General features: G+C 45.3%; 1 protein-coding gene across 1 annotated transcript in view; it reads right to left on the reverse strand.

The window, feature by feature from the left end:
• Positions 1-10,530: 10,530 nt before the first annotated feature.
• The window catches only part of LOC146063095 (vomeronasal type-2 receptor 26-like), a 47,584-nt gene continuing 41,280 nt past the window's right edge, over positions 10,531-16,834 (reverse strand). Inside the window, exons 7-8 of the mRNA XM_083175108.1 lie at positions 16,694-16,817; positions 10,531-11,601 (exon numbers count right to left, since the gene is read on the reverse strand). Coding sequence (XP_083031234.1) covers positions 10,703-11,601; positions 16,694-16,817 — 1,023 coding nt within the window. The 3' untranslated portion in view covers positions 10,531-10,702. The remainder of the gene's footprint in view (positions 11,602-16,693; positions 16,818-16,834) is intronic.

A 16,834-nucleotide genomic window follows, 5' to 3' on the forward strand; every position in this document is an offset into this window, starting at 1 on the left:
CTATTAGAACTTTAAACACCACATTTTTATTAATTAAAGGTGTTCTGAGTCATTTGCTGTCCAAACACATACAAATAAAACACAAAGGAGATCCTAAAGTGCTAAGCATCCAAGGGATTGAACATATAGTTCCAACATTCAGAGGTGGGGATCATTTTGCCAGGTTATGTGCTCGAGAAGCTTTTTGGATTCTTTCCCTAGGCACCTTATTTCCTACAGGCCTCAATGACAATATTGAGCTGATTAATGTTTAATTAGCTCAACAACGGATTATTCAGAAATCCACCTCCCTTTGTTTCCTTTCCTAATAGTAATTTTTTTTTTCCTTTTTGCCTGCTTTTTTCCTATTTGGCCTAATAAAATAAACAGAATTTTTTTTAGGTTACCCATTAGATCATACTTATGTATTAAACATTTCTTCATTAAAAAATGCAAAAACATGTCAATATTGCAATATTGTGATGTTTTAAAAAAAAATCCTAATATTGTTGTCTATATCTATATATGTTATTATTCATTTTTACTAGATACTGCATGAAAATCGCTTTGTAAGAATATTTAGTACTGTTAAAACTTAAATAATGCGGCTATGCTGCGGCCACATAGGATGACATCACCTGACTCCTGCATCAGCGGGGACCTGGAGCTGCCCGGAACACGGAGATCCTGTGTGGCAGGACTCGGCATCGGTGAGTAGCGGATGCCGCCCCCACCCCCCAGGCGGACCCCCCTGGCAGTAGCGGTAGAGCGAGCACCCCCCGGCTGCTTACAGATTGTTCCTGGTCCGGATCTCTTTACCAATCCGCCCCTGAGTAGGTGGACACTCACAGTGTCACAGGTGTTGATTTGGATGAGTTTGTGTGATGTTCAGGAACTACACTCAGACTACAAATTGCTAGCAGGCAGGTTTACTTATGACTTATGACTTTTTCATCAATGGAAAAAACAAAACAGGCTAATGCCAAATATCGTCTTTGAGAAAGTCAATAAGTTAACAAAAAATGTAAGCAACAAGTGCTTGCATAGGGTTTAGGAAGTTGTAATGGTGGTGATAACTGGATCTGGATGAAGGAACTGAAGAAGACGAGGATTGATGACAAAGATGCTTAGGTCCAGGTTTGAAGAACGGAGAAGAAGTGATGATAATTGAGTTCTGTTTGAAATATGGAGATGACGTGAAGATAGTTTAATCCAGTTAGAAGAATGGAGATGACAAGAAGATAATTGAATACAATTAGAACAATGGAGAAAGGAAAAAAGGGACCTAGGTGTCATTGGACTGATTACGCTATAAGCCAAAGTTTCTGAATTTGACAATCCATTTTGAGTTTTGATGAATGCCCTGTAAGTAACATAAAAGGGGAGAGGATGTTACTTTCTTGGTGGTTGACATCCTTACCCCTTCTTACTATGGCTTTGTAAAGGCTACATATGGCTTGATTTGGGTAGAAATTCAATAAATAATTCCAGATAGAAGAGGTGGATTTTGGGGTGTTTTTATCCTATGGGCAACAACTGTCTCCGATGTTGCCTTATTTAAACAAATTACATCATCTCTATCTTATTCTACAATGCAATCACCCCATGTTGTGTCATTTCTTCTAGGGGTAACCTATTCTACCCAGGTTAATCCTAAGCAGTGCGCCCAAGATGGCTGCCTCACCTGGTACCTTGTTAGTGAGGAATACATAACTGGTGGAAGTTATTATAAAAAAATGCCTGCACCAATCCTGCATTTAGCTTACTCTCAATGTTCTCTCTTAGGTCTCTGTGACCTACCTATTGCTGTACTACCCAAATCCTATGTATTGTGTGCATTGTTTTCATGTCTGTAAAGCACCCTGACTCCCGTTGAAGGATATGCACTCTATAAATTAAACTAACTTACATCCCCATCATCAGAATCCTCAATGTCAACATTCTCTTAGCACCAGCTATTCCAATATCCTCCTCATGCTGGTGCACTTCCACAGTGATACACTCAATCTCAACTCAGTATGTTCACTGGTGCTACTCCTCCCAACACTTACAGAGGATGTGGAAAATGTATCCATCCTCCCCTGAATTGCCACCATCAGTATTGCTCCGAGTCTCTGAATGCTTTTCTGCCATTTAATCTTGGATGTCATCTCGCCACCTCACTCAATGTTTCAAAGACATAATTAATTATTTTCCCACCAGCCAAGTGTAGTTACTGTACAGTATTAGTAGGGTCAGGCCTAGACATCTCAAACCGTGGACACCGTTGGACTCTGCTTAGGGGATTTGTGATATCTGAATGCACAGTTAGTTCCTGTGCTTTAACAAGCTTTATTTATTTCATTGTTATAGAGGGAGGAGGGATTCCATCTCCATGAGAAGCTGAACCACCAGTCATGACATAGGTCAAGGCCTTAGCCTTTCCTTGCCACTTCCTTGCCACTAGCATGTTGCCAAGTTAGTATTTCTCTTTAGATAAGATAAAATTGCTTTGGGTTATATTACTATTATGTTTAGGTTGTTGGATTTTACCTTTCCTCTATGACATTGTGCATCGGCCTGAGCAGACAATGTTGATGGACTTGCACTTCAGTGTCATGACTGGTGCCAGTAGCATCAGCACTAGTAGTAGTAGTTGTTTTCAGATCTTTTATTGTTTGTCCTCCATTCTGTATACTGAAATGTGAATGTGACAGAATAAAGAAAATATTAGACGACTTTCCCCCCCACACTCAAATCAGCAGGGTGGGGGCAAAGTCAGATCCGCAAAGCTGTGTGCACCTACACACTGCAGTGACACAACTCCTCATTAATGTCTTAATGCTACCTTCCAGTGTTTCAGGTACAGAAGGCATATTTTTAAGATGGAAACTTTACATTATAACCATTTATGTTTGGATTAATTTGGGGTCAATAGACTGATACAGGTCAACTTCATTTATGTGTTTAATACTATCAGGTCGTCCTAGAAAACTAAAAGTTAATCTTTTTCCGTCTTCAAAACAAACTTCAATGAAAACATTATCCCTCCTATCGTACCACTGTGCAGATGCTGACTACATGTTGATGCGGTTCTCCCGGCTCTCCACACATGCTCTACGCTTCTTCTCTTGTCGTGTCCACCACATGCTGCTCAGGACCTAGTTTTTGAAAACTGCCTTCCTGTTTGTCACTGCAGTGCCACTGCTACATGTGCCATGTGTTTGTAGTAGTAGTACGTTTATTTATAAGGCGCCGCAAAGTGTCCGCAGCGCCGTACATAGCAAACAAAAAACAAATGACAAGGTAACGTACAGGGTGTGTTGATAAAATACAGCATAAATAGGGGTATAGCTGGTAGAAATAAAATCAGCATCAGTTCAGAAGTAGGTGTCAAAATTGTCAAGGAGACTGAAGATGAAGTAGAGGAAGGGAAGAACAGGACAGGAGCACAGGTGAGGTAATGAGGTAGGGTGAGTACGTGAGGCAGGAGGACCCTACTCATAACAGTTAACATACTAAAAATAGGTGGGTGGATGAACGAAAAACAACAGGATAAGTAGGAACGGAGGCAGGATAGGAGGATCAAAAGAGGTTAGGAGGAGGGATAGGCTAGTCGAAAAAAGTGGGTTTTGAGGGAGCACTTGAAAGAGGTAAGGGAATCAGAAAGCCTGATGGGTGGCGGGAGGTTGTTCCAGTGCAGGGGGCAGCGCGAGAGAAGTCTTGGACACGGGAGTGGGAGGAGGTGATTAGGTGAGAGGTCAGTCGGCGGTCAGCAATGGAGCGAAGAGGACGGGAGGGAGTTTGGATAGAGATCAGTGAAGAGAGGTAAGGAGCGGTGGAGGAGGAGAGAGCCTTGTAGATGGTGGTGAGGAGTTTAAAGAGAACTCGGTTTGTGCCACCCACTTGTGCCACTTTACTAATCTTTTATTGTTTGTTCTCCATTTACTTCAATACAAAGCACCCCAGGGCTTATACAACAGACTTAGCAGCACCCCTGGGCTCATACGACAGACTTAGGAGCACTCCAGGGCTTATACAACAGACCTAGGAGCCCCCCAGGGCTTATATGACAGACTTAGCAGCACCTCAGGGCTTATACAACAGACTAAGCGGCACCTCTGGGCTTATATAACAGCAGCACCCCTGGGCTTATACAACAGACTTAGCGGCACCCCTGGGCTGACTCTATGTTGTGGTAGAAGCAGCGTGAGCTATTAGAGACAAATTAACCTGCCTGAAGAGCTACTAACATAAAAAAAAAATCTGCATAATAACCGAAAAATGCCCTTTACACATTATGCCACACACTGCAATGTCCAATATGCCGCATCCATACATTCCAACACTGGAGGTAGAGGAGAAGGAAACCTGCGTGTGCCGAAGGAATGCACCCAAAACTAGGGGGCATGACCTACTATTGTGGTCAGCGGCGTAACTAGATTTTCTGAGCCCCCCTGCCGACAATGCAGGAGGCGGGGTACGGCGGGGGGGGTTGTGTTTGTGTGTGTGTGTGTGTTACCTCTGGCCGGCGTGGCCGCATCCGTCTGCGCCGGGTCCCGGGCGGCTCTCCCGTTTACTGCTGCTAATGAAATAGTGACACTTGGAAAATGGCTGCCCCCATACTGCAGACGAAAAACTGTCTGCGGTATGGGGGCAGCCATTTTCCAAGTGTCACCTTTTTGTATTAGAAGCGCTGCGGCTGCCAGGACTCGGGAGAGCTGGGACCCGGTGCAAATAAAACCACCGGCGGCAGAAGGCAACCAGTGAGTAACTATCGTCCCGCAGCCCCCCCGGTGCCCACATACCCTCAGCGCCTCCCCGCCACCGCGGGGGCTGCGGGACGATAGTTACGCCACTGTTTGTGGTACTACTGTGAGGCCACGTCCCCACCGACAATGAGTTCCAGAAGTTTACTGCTCTAATGGTGAACAATCTTCTTAATTCAGTACGGAATCTCTTTTCTTCGAGCCTCAATACATGCCCACGTGTCCTAAGTATAGGCCTGTTACTGACCAATCATCTCCCAGTTCCATATGATTCCCAATCCTGTATGTGAACATACCAATCATATCACCTCTCAGCCTCCGTTTCTCCAGTGAGAACATATTCAGCCTGGTTAACCTATCTTTGTATTCTAGTGATTCAAGACCTTTTACTAGCTTAGTCGCCCTTCTCTGTACCTGTTCCAGTTAATTTATGTCCTTTTTAAGGTGCGGTGCCCAGAACTGAACACAGTATTCCAAGTGTGGTCTCACCAATGCCTTGTAAAGAGGCACTATCACATTGGCACCATACCCCTTTTAATGCATGCCAGTGTCCGGTTTACTTTTGCTGCTGCACTTGAGCAGTGAGCACTATTGCCCAATTATTCTTCTGTGATGACCCCCAAGTCCTTCTCTACAGCAGAATTCCCTATAATAACTATTATCACTTTCTCCTGTTCTAAGAAATTTTGGATACTATCTCTTATTATTCCTTCTAATATTTCCCCCACAATGGATGTAAGGCTGACCGGTCTATAATTTTCAGGGTTAGTTTTGCTGCCTTTCTTCCATATTGGTACTAAATAAGCTATGTGCCAGTCCCTTGGTATGTCCTTAAGTTTATTGATTCCCCAAATATCAAATATAATGCTAGAGCTAAGACAGAACTCAATTCTTTTAGTATCCTAGTGTGTATTTCATCTGGGCCAGGAGGTTGGGTTCTGTAATCTATTTTTGACTATTTCCTCACTCAAACATGCAGTTTGGGAGCAATCAGGAGCCGAGCATTTAATCTGTGGGAGATCTTCTGAAGGTTCTTCCCTTGTAAATGCCGAAGCAAAAAATTCATTGAACAATTCTGCTTTCTCTTTTCCTTCTATTACCAGGGGACCCTGCTTATTATTTATAAGTGGGCCAATAATTTCCTTCTTTAACCGTTTCCCGTTTATATAACTGTAGAATCTTTTGGTAATAGATTTGCTATCTGCGACTATTTTATGTTCAGTCTGTAATTTAGCCATCTTGATTGTATTTTTACATTTCTTATTCCATTCTTTATATGCGGCAAATGATTTGGTGTCCCATCTTGTTTAAATGTTCTGAATGCCCTCCTTTTTTTTAGCTATTTCTCATTTGACTTTGCTGTTAGGCCACATCGGTTTCCTTTTGACATTTGTTTTTTTATTTACCCTACGAATACATTTATCAGTGCCCTCCAGAAGTAGTTTTGTTAAAGTTTGCCACCTTTTAACAGTATCCATACCTCTAAATAATTCCTCCCAATTTATAGACTTTAAGGACTCCTCAATTTTACCAAATTTTTATTTTCTGAAATGTAAGGACCTAGTTGCTCCAATATAATTATTTTTTTAAAATCTAAATAAAATGTGATCATATTGTGATCAATGTTCCCCAATGTCTCCCCTATGGTTATGTTAGTAACAATGTCCCCGTTGTTGCTTATCAAGAGATCCAGGATATTGTTAATTCTGGTTGGAAATTGAAACTGGTTTTGCAGTGTAAATGATTACCGCTTTAAATAAACTGGAGATTTCTTACCAAATCTCACTCTCTGAATCTCTCATCCTATTACATTTCACCCTACATATTTACAGACAGTCAGAGGTATGAGGGCCCTGCTTACAATCTATAGTATAGTTTATTGTTAGTATGTGGTATTTTTTGTTTGATCTTTGATAGTTACTGTGCTCTGGATGATGGATAACAGCATCAGGAAAAGAAAATGTGGAAATTGTGAGAAAATGGAACTAATTTATTTTCATCTAAATTTTAATAAAAATATTGTTATTAAAACTTTGTGTACATTATTTTTCCCTATAATTTATATTACATACATACGTTTATTGGGTCATTTTATTACTTGAGAAAATATATGTTTTCATTTCTTTTCAATGGTTGTTTTATTAATTCACTACATGGAAATCAATAAAGTGGAAAAAAAGAAAAAGAAACAAAAAGTTGTGGCTAATACTTCTCTGCTCGCCCTCTGAGGATGATGAAGGCATTGCAGGTCGCCTATATTCTCATTGTATTCAGGGGAGAGGAAACCTGGGAGGACACCAATCTGATCCTGGCTTTTACATGGAGCATGTTGTGCTGACCCCAAAATCACAGGCTGGTGACCATGATACATTACAGTATGGAAGATAGTCAGCACTCGGTACAAATATCACTGTGGTCAGATCAAATTAAAAGCTTTTCAGTGCCTTACAGCAGTTACTATACCCACACTTCTCCATTGTTGGGACTTAGGGCAGTATTCATTGAGGAAAATTTGCCATGTTTTATTTTTTCGCGTTGGAGAATTTTGGTCTCAAAAAGCGAGCAACCCTATTCAACGTGCACTTCTCGCCGTCTTTCTGAGTGCTTTTCGCGATGTCTCTCCGTGTAGCAATTCTCCATCTTTTCATGGAGAACTGGAATGTGAACTTTTAAATAAAAGGTTTTTTGTTTTAATTTTGGTGTCAAAAAATCAGGAATTTTATTCTGTGAAGGGGCATGCTATTTTTATTCATGTGCTTATAGCACATGAATATATATTTCATTTAAACAATTTTTTTTTTTTTTTTTTTTTTTACACATAACAGCCAGCACGGGGCCGGAGCCGGGAGCCGCTCATTAGATATTCATATATTCACTGCTCCCGATCATTACATATGCAGGATCGGAAGCAGTGAATATACCCGGTCCCCTGCTGGCTCTGGGGGGGCAGCTTGTGCTGCCTGGGTCCCGGGGAGCCCTCCTTCCCTCCACATATGTTCTGGGGCAGTCAGGGAAACTTCAATCTCCCTGCCTGCCACCGTCCCACGGCTCCCTGCCACGGACGCTCGTCCACTGCAGGGGTTAAGATTCGCCGCGAGGGGCAACGAGCCCCTGCGACGTTGAATACTGGGAGAGCGAGTGGCAGCCAGCCCTCCGGAACACAGCGAGTGTGCAGCGAATCCAAAACAGGATTCGCTGCACACCGCAATTTTTTACATTGAATACTGCCCTGAATGGAACTATTGCACAACAATAACATCAATTTCTCATAAGTCCAGATTCATTTGAGACTTTTTATTTATTTATACCTTATTTTGAAGGTGGAGACTTTAGTTATCACTCCGGAGTTGGCCAAGTTAAATATTGCTAACAAATAATATATATTTTTTCCTCATAGGAGTTGATGTATTTACCAAATGTTTTATATATGTGAATCGTTTTATGCATATTTTTATGAATTAAATCTCATATAAAAATAAATTAATTTTTTGGGATATTTATAATTCTCCAGTTGTTTGGTGCTCTCTCTCATATATATATACATATACAATTAATTACATTTATTCAGAGCATATAATTTTATATATTAATTCCTTATGAAACTATGAAGATGAAGCTCCTGGTAATGAGGATTACAGGCAATATACACTTGAGATCCCCACAAGACAATGTCAGACCAGGACGTTGGGTAATGGATTTCACACAAATCACACACATGAAACCAGAAAATGATTTTATTTTTTACAGTTATGATCTCAGAGTAAGTATTTTACCACAAGCCCAACTCAGGTGCTACTGCCAGATCTGGTTCTACTGCTAAATTCATTGGATAGTCCACATGGGGTTTAGCAAGCGCGTTAATCCATTTGACATGTACAGTATGTATGTATATATATATATATATATATATATATATATATATATAAAAAACACACAGAATGATTGGGTGCGCTGACACTTGCTGTAATTGCTACAGAGTCCTCTGTGATAGTCTCTTATATTTTTCAGCTGGCACTTGTCCATGAGTTTTCGCCCCTTGTCTTACATTTGCTGCATATATATATATATATTAATTACACCTGTGGATATAATTGGTCTACTTCAGCAGTTCCCAACCTTTTTTCTCTCCTGTACCCCTTGTTTAGGCTTTCAATTTATGAGTACTACCTCTTCTCAATTTGAAATATCCACAGTACTTACGAGTGGAGTAAAAGTGTGGTATGCATGTCCTTATATTGAGGAGTAGTGCAGGAGTAAGGTGCAGTCAGGAATCGGATCCCTCTGTGTCTGGTTGCTGGCTGTTTACTGTGTCTGGAATTCCCAGTAACGCCTGTAGGATTACTGTCCCTGCTTCCTTCACCCGTGTCACGTGGGGCAGATGATCGCTGATGTCTGAGGGCAGCGAGGGTAGCTCCCAGTGGATTACTGGTTGGGCAAAAGGATGTTGATGGCGCTGCAGATAGAACAGGAAGTGACGCAATGTAGTTCATCTTCTTCTGCCATCGGGAGACTTCTTGCTCCTCTTTTGCCATTACAAATATTATTTTCAATTACACCCAACTGCTCTGCAGCGTACCCCTACCCCAGGGTAGGAACCACTGGTCTACATTCTTCATCCTTAAGTCTTATCATACTGGATGCAAAATCCTAGTCTATATAATTGGGTACATTCTCATCTAGTTACATTTTTAACAACATCTCATTCCTCTGTTGTCTCTAATAATCATTAGTGCATTTGAATAAACTAGAATATCAACTTTCAAACATGGCAGCAAAACAAAATGGCTGCTCTGAGTATTTCTAACTTCACAATACACACACACACACAAACTTTACAATCCATTTATAATGTTGTGAATGTTTTATGATAAAGCTATATTTTTTATTCTATAAATCTTTTGGTATTTGTTTAGTTTCACGGCGGCATTTACATAGTTAGTGTAGTGTCTCTGTCAGAATCAGCGTAGTGTTCCTGCAGCAGGCGTAGTCAGCATCCCTGTCAGTATCAGAGTCATGTTCCCGCCTGTTGATGGCTAGCTGGAGCTTACGTAGTCAGCAGAGTCAGTCAGCGTTATGCAGTTAGAGTAGTCAGTCAGCGCTTATTACATTGTGTGGGAACCATTGACCATTTCAACCTGCCTGACATGACAGGTGTGAATGTGTTCCTGAAACACCCCCTCTATCCACACCAGTCTGAAGCGTGGCGAGCAAAGCGAGCCCTGCGAGGGGCGGCGGTACGCATCCTCCCGACCTGTTCATACCCCCACTATCCACGTCAGCGTAGAGTGGATTCTATAAAGTGTGGCGAGCGTAGCGAGCCACCAAGCCCAAAGTGTGGCGATCATAGCGAGCCCCACGAGGGAACATGGGTTACTTGAGGCCATAATCCATGTCCCTGCGCTCCCCAAGCTTCTGGCTTGGTGGCTTGCTGCACTTCCCACACTTTATAAAATAAAATTCATGGCAACATAGATAGTGGGGGTATGATAAGGTCGGGAGGACGCGTACCACTTCCCCTCGCAGGGCTCGCTACGCTCGCCACGCTTCGGGCTGGCATGGATAGTGGGGGTTTGAAATGGAGGCATTTGCCAGTATGTAACATGGAGCACTGGCAAATGCGTCCTACCCTGCCACAATAATTACTGAGACACAGGAGTCCTGCATCTCAGACAGATGGAGTGCCTCTCCGCCGGTGCCCGCATGATCCCCTCTCTGCCAGCGCAAGGGATCTGGCGGTTACCGGCGCTGTGTGAGAGGCGCTCACTAGGCTTGCCAAGGACGCCGGGGACAGAGCTGCAGCTCCCAGGGAGAGTACGGTGACTGGCTGCCTGATGCGGACACTACGCTGACTACGCAGGGCTGCCGTGGAGTCACTACGCTAGCTGTGCTAGGCAATCATAGGGCTACGCTGACAACGTAGCTTAGCCTATACTGAAAATGTAGCGTAGCCTGCCGCCGTGAAACTACACAAGTACCTATCTTTTTGCAGATAAAATTGGCTTGTTGTTTAACTCTGGCCTGATAAGGATAATATAACATTTAGGGAGGAAGATGCAGCCCAGGAGTCCAGCGCTGGAAGCCAAAATGGCAAATACCTCAACAGCCACAACGTATCTGCCCTTGGCACTGAGGTAGGCCGGGATGAAGGCCAGCCAAACGCTGCAGAATACCACCATGCTGAATGTGATGTACTGAGCCTCATTGAATGTGTCTGGCAGCTTCCTGGCTAAAGATGCCACAATAAAGCATAAGGCAGCCAGACCTCCCATGTAGCCAATCACCATGTAGAAAGCAGTGACAGATCCTTCATTACACTGTAATATCATCTTCCCAACCTCTACCTGGGTGTCATAGTCTTGGAATGGTGGAGATAAGACTAGCCAGAGGGCACAGATCACAGCCTCAACACAGAAGCTGATGACAAGTATGAATATCGATGACTGTTTGGTCAGCCACCTCATCGTTCTCTGGTCTGGTTTGGTGGCTTTGAAGGCGAGGATAACGGTGACTGTTTTGGCCAAGAGTGATGATAAAGCAACAGTGAAAATGTTTGCAAAAGCCACTTGTCTGAGGAGACAGGACATCTTCGTGGGGCGTCCAACAAATAACAGAGGACACAGGAAGGCTAAAATGAGTGAGAGGAGGAGGATGAAGCTTAGGTTCTGGTTGTTGGCTTTCACAATAGCCGAATCTCTGTATTTGATAAATGTGCCCAATATTACAGCTGTGAGACCACAAAATAATAGAGCGATGGAAATAAGAGATGCTCCTAATATTTCTCCGTATGATAAGAACTCGGCTGTCCTCTCTATGCAGGCGTCTCTTCTCTCATTTGACCACTGATGATCGGGACACTTCAAACATTTCCCCAGATCTGAAATAGGGAAAATTCTGACATGAGTCATTCATAAATAATTTTATTTTGGTCTGATCTTATTATCATATCTGTCGTATTTTAATTTTACTTAATAGTATAAAATATTACAGATGTGTCTCCAGAAGGTTATCATGATGCCTCCTGCAGACACGTTGAACGCCCATCAGTGAGCCACACGTACAAGGCTGAGACTTTAACTTTACAAGATACAGAACACACACAAAGACACAGATGGGGCACGGTGGAAATGAACAGGAGAACATTCTGTGGCCAATCACCTCAGAAGCCTTTCTAGACAGATTCAGATCCAGTCATGCAACGATGGACAAATGTCACACCTCAGATTGATCAGTGTAATGCAGTAATGTAGTTTGGTCGCTTCTAGTGGAATTAATTAGGTGAGAAGACTTGGACCTGGAGTGTTGTGAGGGCTAATTGTCTGACTTTATCATCCACACTCAACACTCCCACTCACGAGTGCAGGACTTTCTTCTGGCTGCAGCCACTCTGTGGTATCCCCTCGCATGTACTCCTCCAAACTTCAGAGAAGCATTTCCTGACATTTACCTCTTCAGGCAGCTTATCACCATCTAGAACCCAAACACTTTTGACCTTTTATACCATAACTGCCGAGTTTAATGTTAATAAATTATTGCAAATTATGGTAATGTGTGGGTTAGGGTGAGAAGTGTAGGGCCCCTCCCCTATGCATTACTATAAAGGGGGTGTGTTAAGGTGCGCAGTCTTGGCCCCTTATGCGTGTGTTAGGGTGCACAGTCTTGGCCCCTCCCCTCTATATTCCTGTAATGCGTGTGTTAGGGTGAGCAGTCTTGGCCCCTCCCCTATATATTCCTGTAATGTGTGTGTTAAGGTGAGCAGTCTTGGCCCCTCCCCTATATATTCCTGTAATGCGTGTGTTAGGGTGAGCAGTCTCGGCTCCTCCCCTCTATATTACTATAATGCGTGTGTTAGGGTGAGCAGTCTTGGCCCCTCCCCTCTATATTCCTGTAATGCGTGTGTTAGGGTGAGCAGTCTTGGCTCCTCCCCTGTATATTCCTGTAATGCGTGTGTTAGGGTGAGCCGTCTCGGGCCCTCCCCTCTATATTCCTGTAATGCGTGGGTTAGGGTGAGCCGTCTCGGGCCCTCCCCTCTATATTCCTGTGATGCGTGTGTTAGGGTGAGCAGTCTTGGGCCCGTCCCCTGTACATTCCTGTAATGCGTGTGTTAGGGTGAGCAGTCTTGGCCCCTCCCCTGTATATTCCTGTAATGCGTGTGTTAGGGTGAGCAGTCTTGGCCCCTCCCCTGTATATTCCTGTAATGCGTGTGTTAGGGTGAGCAGTCTTGGCCCCTCCCCTGTATATTCCTGTAATGCGTGTGTTAGGGTGAGCAGTCTTGGTCCCTCCCCTGTATATTCCTGTAATGCGTGTGTTAGGGTGAGCAGTCTTGGCCCCTCCCCTGTATATTCCTGTAATGCGTGTGTTAGGGTGAGCAGTCTTGGCCCCTCCCCTGTATATTCCTGTAATGCGTGTGTTAGGGTGAGCAGTCTTGGCCACTCCCCTATATATTCCTGTAATGCGTGTGTTAGGGTGAGCAGTCTTGGCCACCCCCCTGTATATTCCTGTAATGCGTGTGTTAGGGTGAGCAGTCTCGGCCCCTCCCTTGTATATTCCTGTAATGCGTGTGTCAGGGTGAGCAGTCTCGGCCCCTCCCCTGTATATTCCTGTAATGCGTGTGTTAGGGTGAGCAGTCTTGGCCCCTCCCCTGTATATTCCTGTAATGCGTGTGTTAGGGTGAGCAGTCATGGCCCCTCCACTGTATATTCCTGTAATGTGTGTGTTAGGGTGAGCAGTCTTGGCCCCTCCCCTGTATATCCCTGTAATGCGTGTGTTAGGGTGAGCAGTCTTGGCCCCTCCCCTGTATATTCCTGTAATGCGTGTGTTAGGGTGAGCAGTCTCGGCCCCTCCCCTGTATATTCCTGTAATGCGTGTGTTAGGGTGAGCAGTCTTGGCCTCTCCCCTGTATATCCCTGTAATGCGTGTGTTAGTGTGAGCAGTCTCGGCCCCTCCCCTGTACATTCCTGTAATGCGTGTGTTAGGGTGAGCAGTCTTGGCCCCTGCCCTGTATATTCCTGTAATGCGTGTGTTAGAGTGAGCCGTCTCGGGCCCTCCCCTCTATATTCCTGTAATGCGTGTGTTAGGGTGAGCAGTCATGGCCCCTCCCCTGTATATTCCTGTAATGCGTGTGTTAGGGTGAGCAGTCATGGCCCCTCCCCTGTACATTCCTGTAATACGTGTGTTAGGGTGAGCAGTCTTGGCCCCTCCCCTGTATATTCCTGTAATGCGTGTGTTAGGGTGAGCAGTCTTGGCCCCTCCCCTGTATATTCCTGTAATGCGTGTGTTAGGGTGAGCAGTCTCGGTCTCTCCCCTGTATATTCCTGTAATGCGTGTGTTAGGGTGAGCAGTCATGGCCCCTCCCCTGTACATTCCTGTAATACGTGTGTTAGGGTGAGCAGTCTTGGCCCCTCCCCTGTATATTCCTGTAATGCGTGTGTTAGGGTGAGCAGTCTTGGCCCCTCCCCTGTATATTCCTGTAATGCGTGTGTTAGGGTGAGCAGTTTCGGCCCCTCCCCTGTATATTCCTGTAATGCGTGCATTAGGGTGAGCAGTCTTGGCCCCTCCCCTGTATATTCCTGTAATGCGTGTGTTAGGGTGAGCAGTCTTGGCCCCTCCCCTGTATATCCCTGTAATGCGTGTGTTAGGGTGAGCAGTCTTGGCCCCTCCACTGTATATTCCTGTAATGCGTGTGTTAGGGAGAGCAGTCATGGCCCCTCCACTGAATATTCCTGTAATTCGTGTGTTAGGGTGAGCAGTCTTGGCCCCTCCCCTGTATATTCCTGTAATGCGTGTGTTAGGGTGAGCAGTCTTGGCCCCTCCCCTGTATATTCCTGTAATGCGTGTGTTAGGGTGAGCAGTCTTGGCCCCTCCCCTGTATATTCCTGTAATGCGTGTGTTAGGGTGAGCAGTCTTGGCCACCCCCCTGTATATTCCTGTAATGCGTGGGTTAGGGTGAGCAGTCTCGGCCCCTCCCTTGTATATTCCTGTAATGCGTGTGTCAGGGTGAGCAGTCTCGGCCCCTCCCCTGTATATTCCTGTAATGCGTGTGTTAGGGTGAGCAGTCTTGGCCCCTCCCCTCTATATTCCTGTAATGTGTGTGTTAGGGTGAGCAGTCATGGCCCCTCCCCTGTATATTCCTGTAATGCGTGTGTTAGGGTGAGCAGTCTTGGCCCCTCCCCTGTATATTCCTGTAATGCGTGTGTTAGGGTGAGCAGTCTTGGCCCCTCCCCTGTATATTCCTGTAATGCGTGTGTCAGGGTGAGCAGTCTTGGCCCCTCCCCTGTATATTCCTGTAATGCGTGTGTCAGGGTGAGCAGTCTTGGCCCCTCCCCTGTATATCCCTGTAATGCGTGTGTTAGTGTGAGACATCTCGGCCCCTCCCCTGTACATTCCTGTAATGCGTGTGTTAGGGTGAGCAGTCTTGGCCCCTGCCCTGTATATTCCTGTAATGCGTGTGTTAGGGTGAGCAGTCTTGGCCCCTCCCCTGTATATTCCTGTAATGCGTGTGTTAGGGTGAGCAGTCTTGGCCCCTCCCCTGTATATTCCTGTAATGCGTGTGTTAGGGTGAGCAGTCTTGGCCCCTCCCCTGTATATCCCTGTAATGCGTGTGTTAGTGTGAGCAGTCTCGGCCCCTCCCCTGTACATTCCTGTAATGCGTGTGTTAGGGTGAGCAGTCTTGGCCCCTCCCCTGTATATTCCTGCAATGCGTGTGTTAGGGTGAGCAGTCTTGGCCCCTCCCCTGTACATTCCTGTAATGCGTGTGTTAGGGTGAGCAGTCTTGGCCCCTCCCCTGTACATTCCTGTAATGCGTGTGTTAGGGTGAGCAGTCTTGGCCCCTCCCCTGTATATTCCTGTAATGCGTGTGTTAGGGTGAGCAGTCTTGGCCCCTCCCCTGTATATTCCTGTAATGCGTGTGTTAGGGTGAGCAGTCTTGGCCCCTGCCCTGTATATTCCTGTAATGCGTGTGTTAGGGTGAGCCGTCTCGGGCCCTCCCCTCTATATTCCTGTAATGCGTGTGTTAGGGTGAGCAGTCATGGCCCCTCCTCTGTATATTCCTGTAATGCGTGTGTTAGGGTGAGCAGTCTTGGCCCCTGCCCTGTATATTCCTGTAATGCGTGTGTTAGGGTGAGCAGTCTTGGCCCCTCCCCTGTACATTCCTGTAATGCGTGTGTTAGGGTGAGCAGTCTTGGCCCCTCTCCTGTATATTCCTGTAATGCGTGTGTTAGGGTGAGCAGTCTTGGCCCCTCCCCTGTATATTCCTGTAATGCGTGTGTTAGGGTGAGCAGTCTTGGCCCCTCCCCTGTATATTCCTGTAATGCGTGTGTTAGGGTGAGCAGTCTTGGCCCCTCCCCTATATATTCCTGTAATGCGTGTGTTAGGGTGAGCAGTCTTGGCCCCTCCCCTGTATATTCCTGTAATGCATGTGTTAGGGTGAGCAGTCTTGGCCCCTCCCCTATATATTCCTGTAATGCGTGTTTTAGGGTGAGCAGTCTTGGCCCCTCCCCTGTATATTCCTGTAATGCGTGTGTTAGGGTGAGCAGTCTTGGCCCCTCCCCTGTATATTCCTGTAATGCGTGTGTTAGGGTGAGCAGTCTTGGCCCCTCCCCTATATATTCCTGTAATGCGTGTGTTAGGGTGAGCAGTCTTGGCCCCTCCCCTGTATATTCCTGTAATGCATGTGTTAGGGTGAGCAGTCTTGGCCCCTCCCCTATATATTCCTGTAATGCGTGTTTTAGGGTGAGCAGTCTTGGCCCCTCCCCTGTATATTCCTGTAATGCGTGTGTTAGGGTGAGCAGTCTTGGGCCCTCCCCTGTATATTCTATATTATGAGATTTTGAATATATCCTCTACATAGTCAATAAATATGTAATGAAATAACCAATAAATAAATATATCCTCTTAGCTGCGTTTGTGCTCCCAGGCCGCAGTGAAGGACAAAGGAAGCTCAGACTGTAATTAATCTGCAGGTCTCTGACCGGTTGTGTTGGTGATCTCCCCCTCCGGACATGGGACACAGTAATGGCAGCAAACCTGTCGCCTTCTGTCAGGAAGTGTGTGATATCCAGGCAGGCAGCTCTCAATGCACACAGAGCGGGGCGTCTGGGGAGACCGAGACA

The sequence above is a fragment of the Crinia signifera genome, chromosome 3, assembly GCF_055691185.1.
Source record: "Crinia signifera chromosome 3, ASM5569118v1, whole genome shotgun sequence".
Lineage (NCBI taxonomy): Eukaryota > Metazoa > Chordata > Amphibia > Anura > Myobatrachidae > Crinia > Crinia signifera.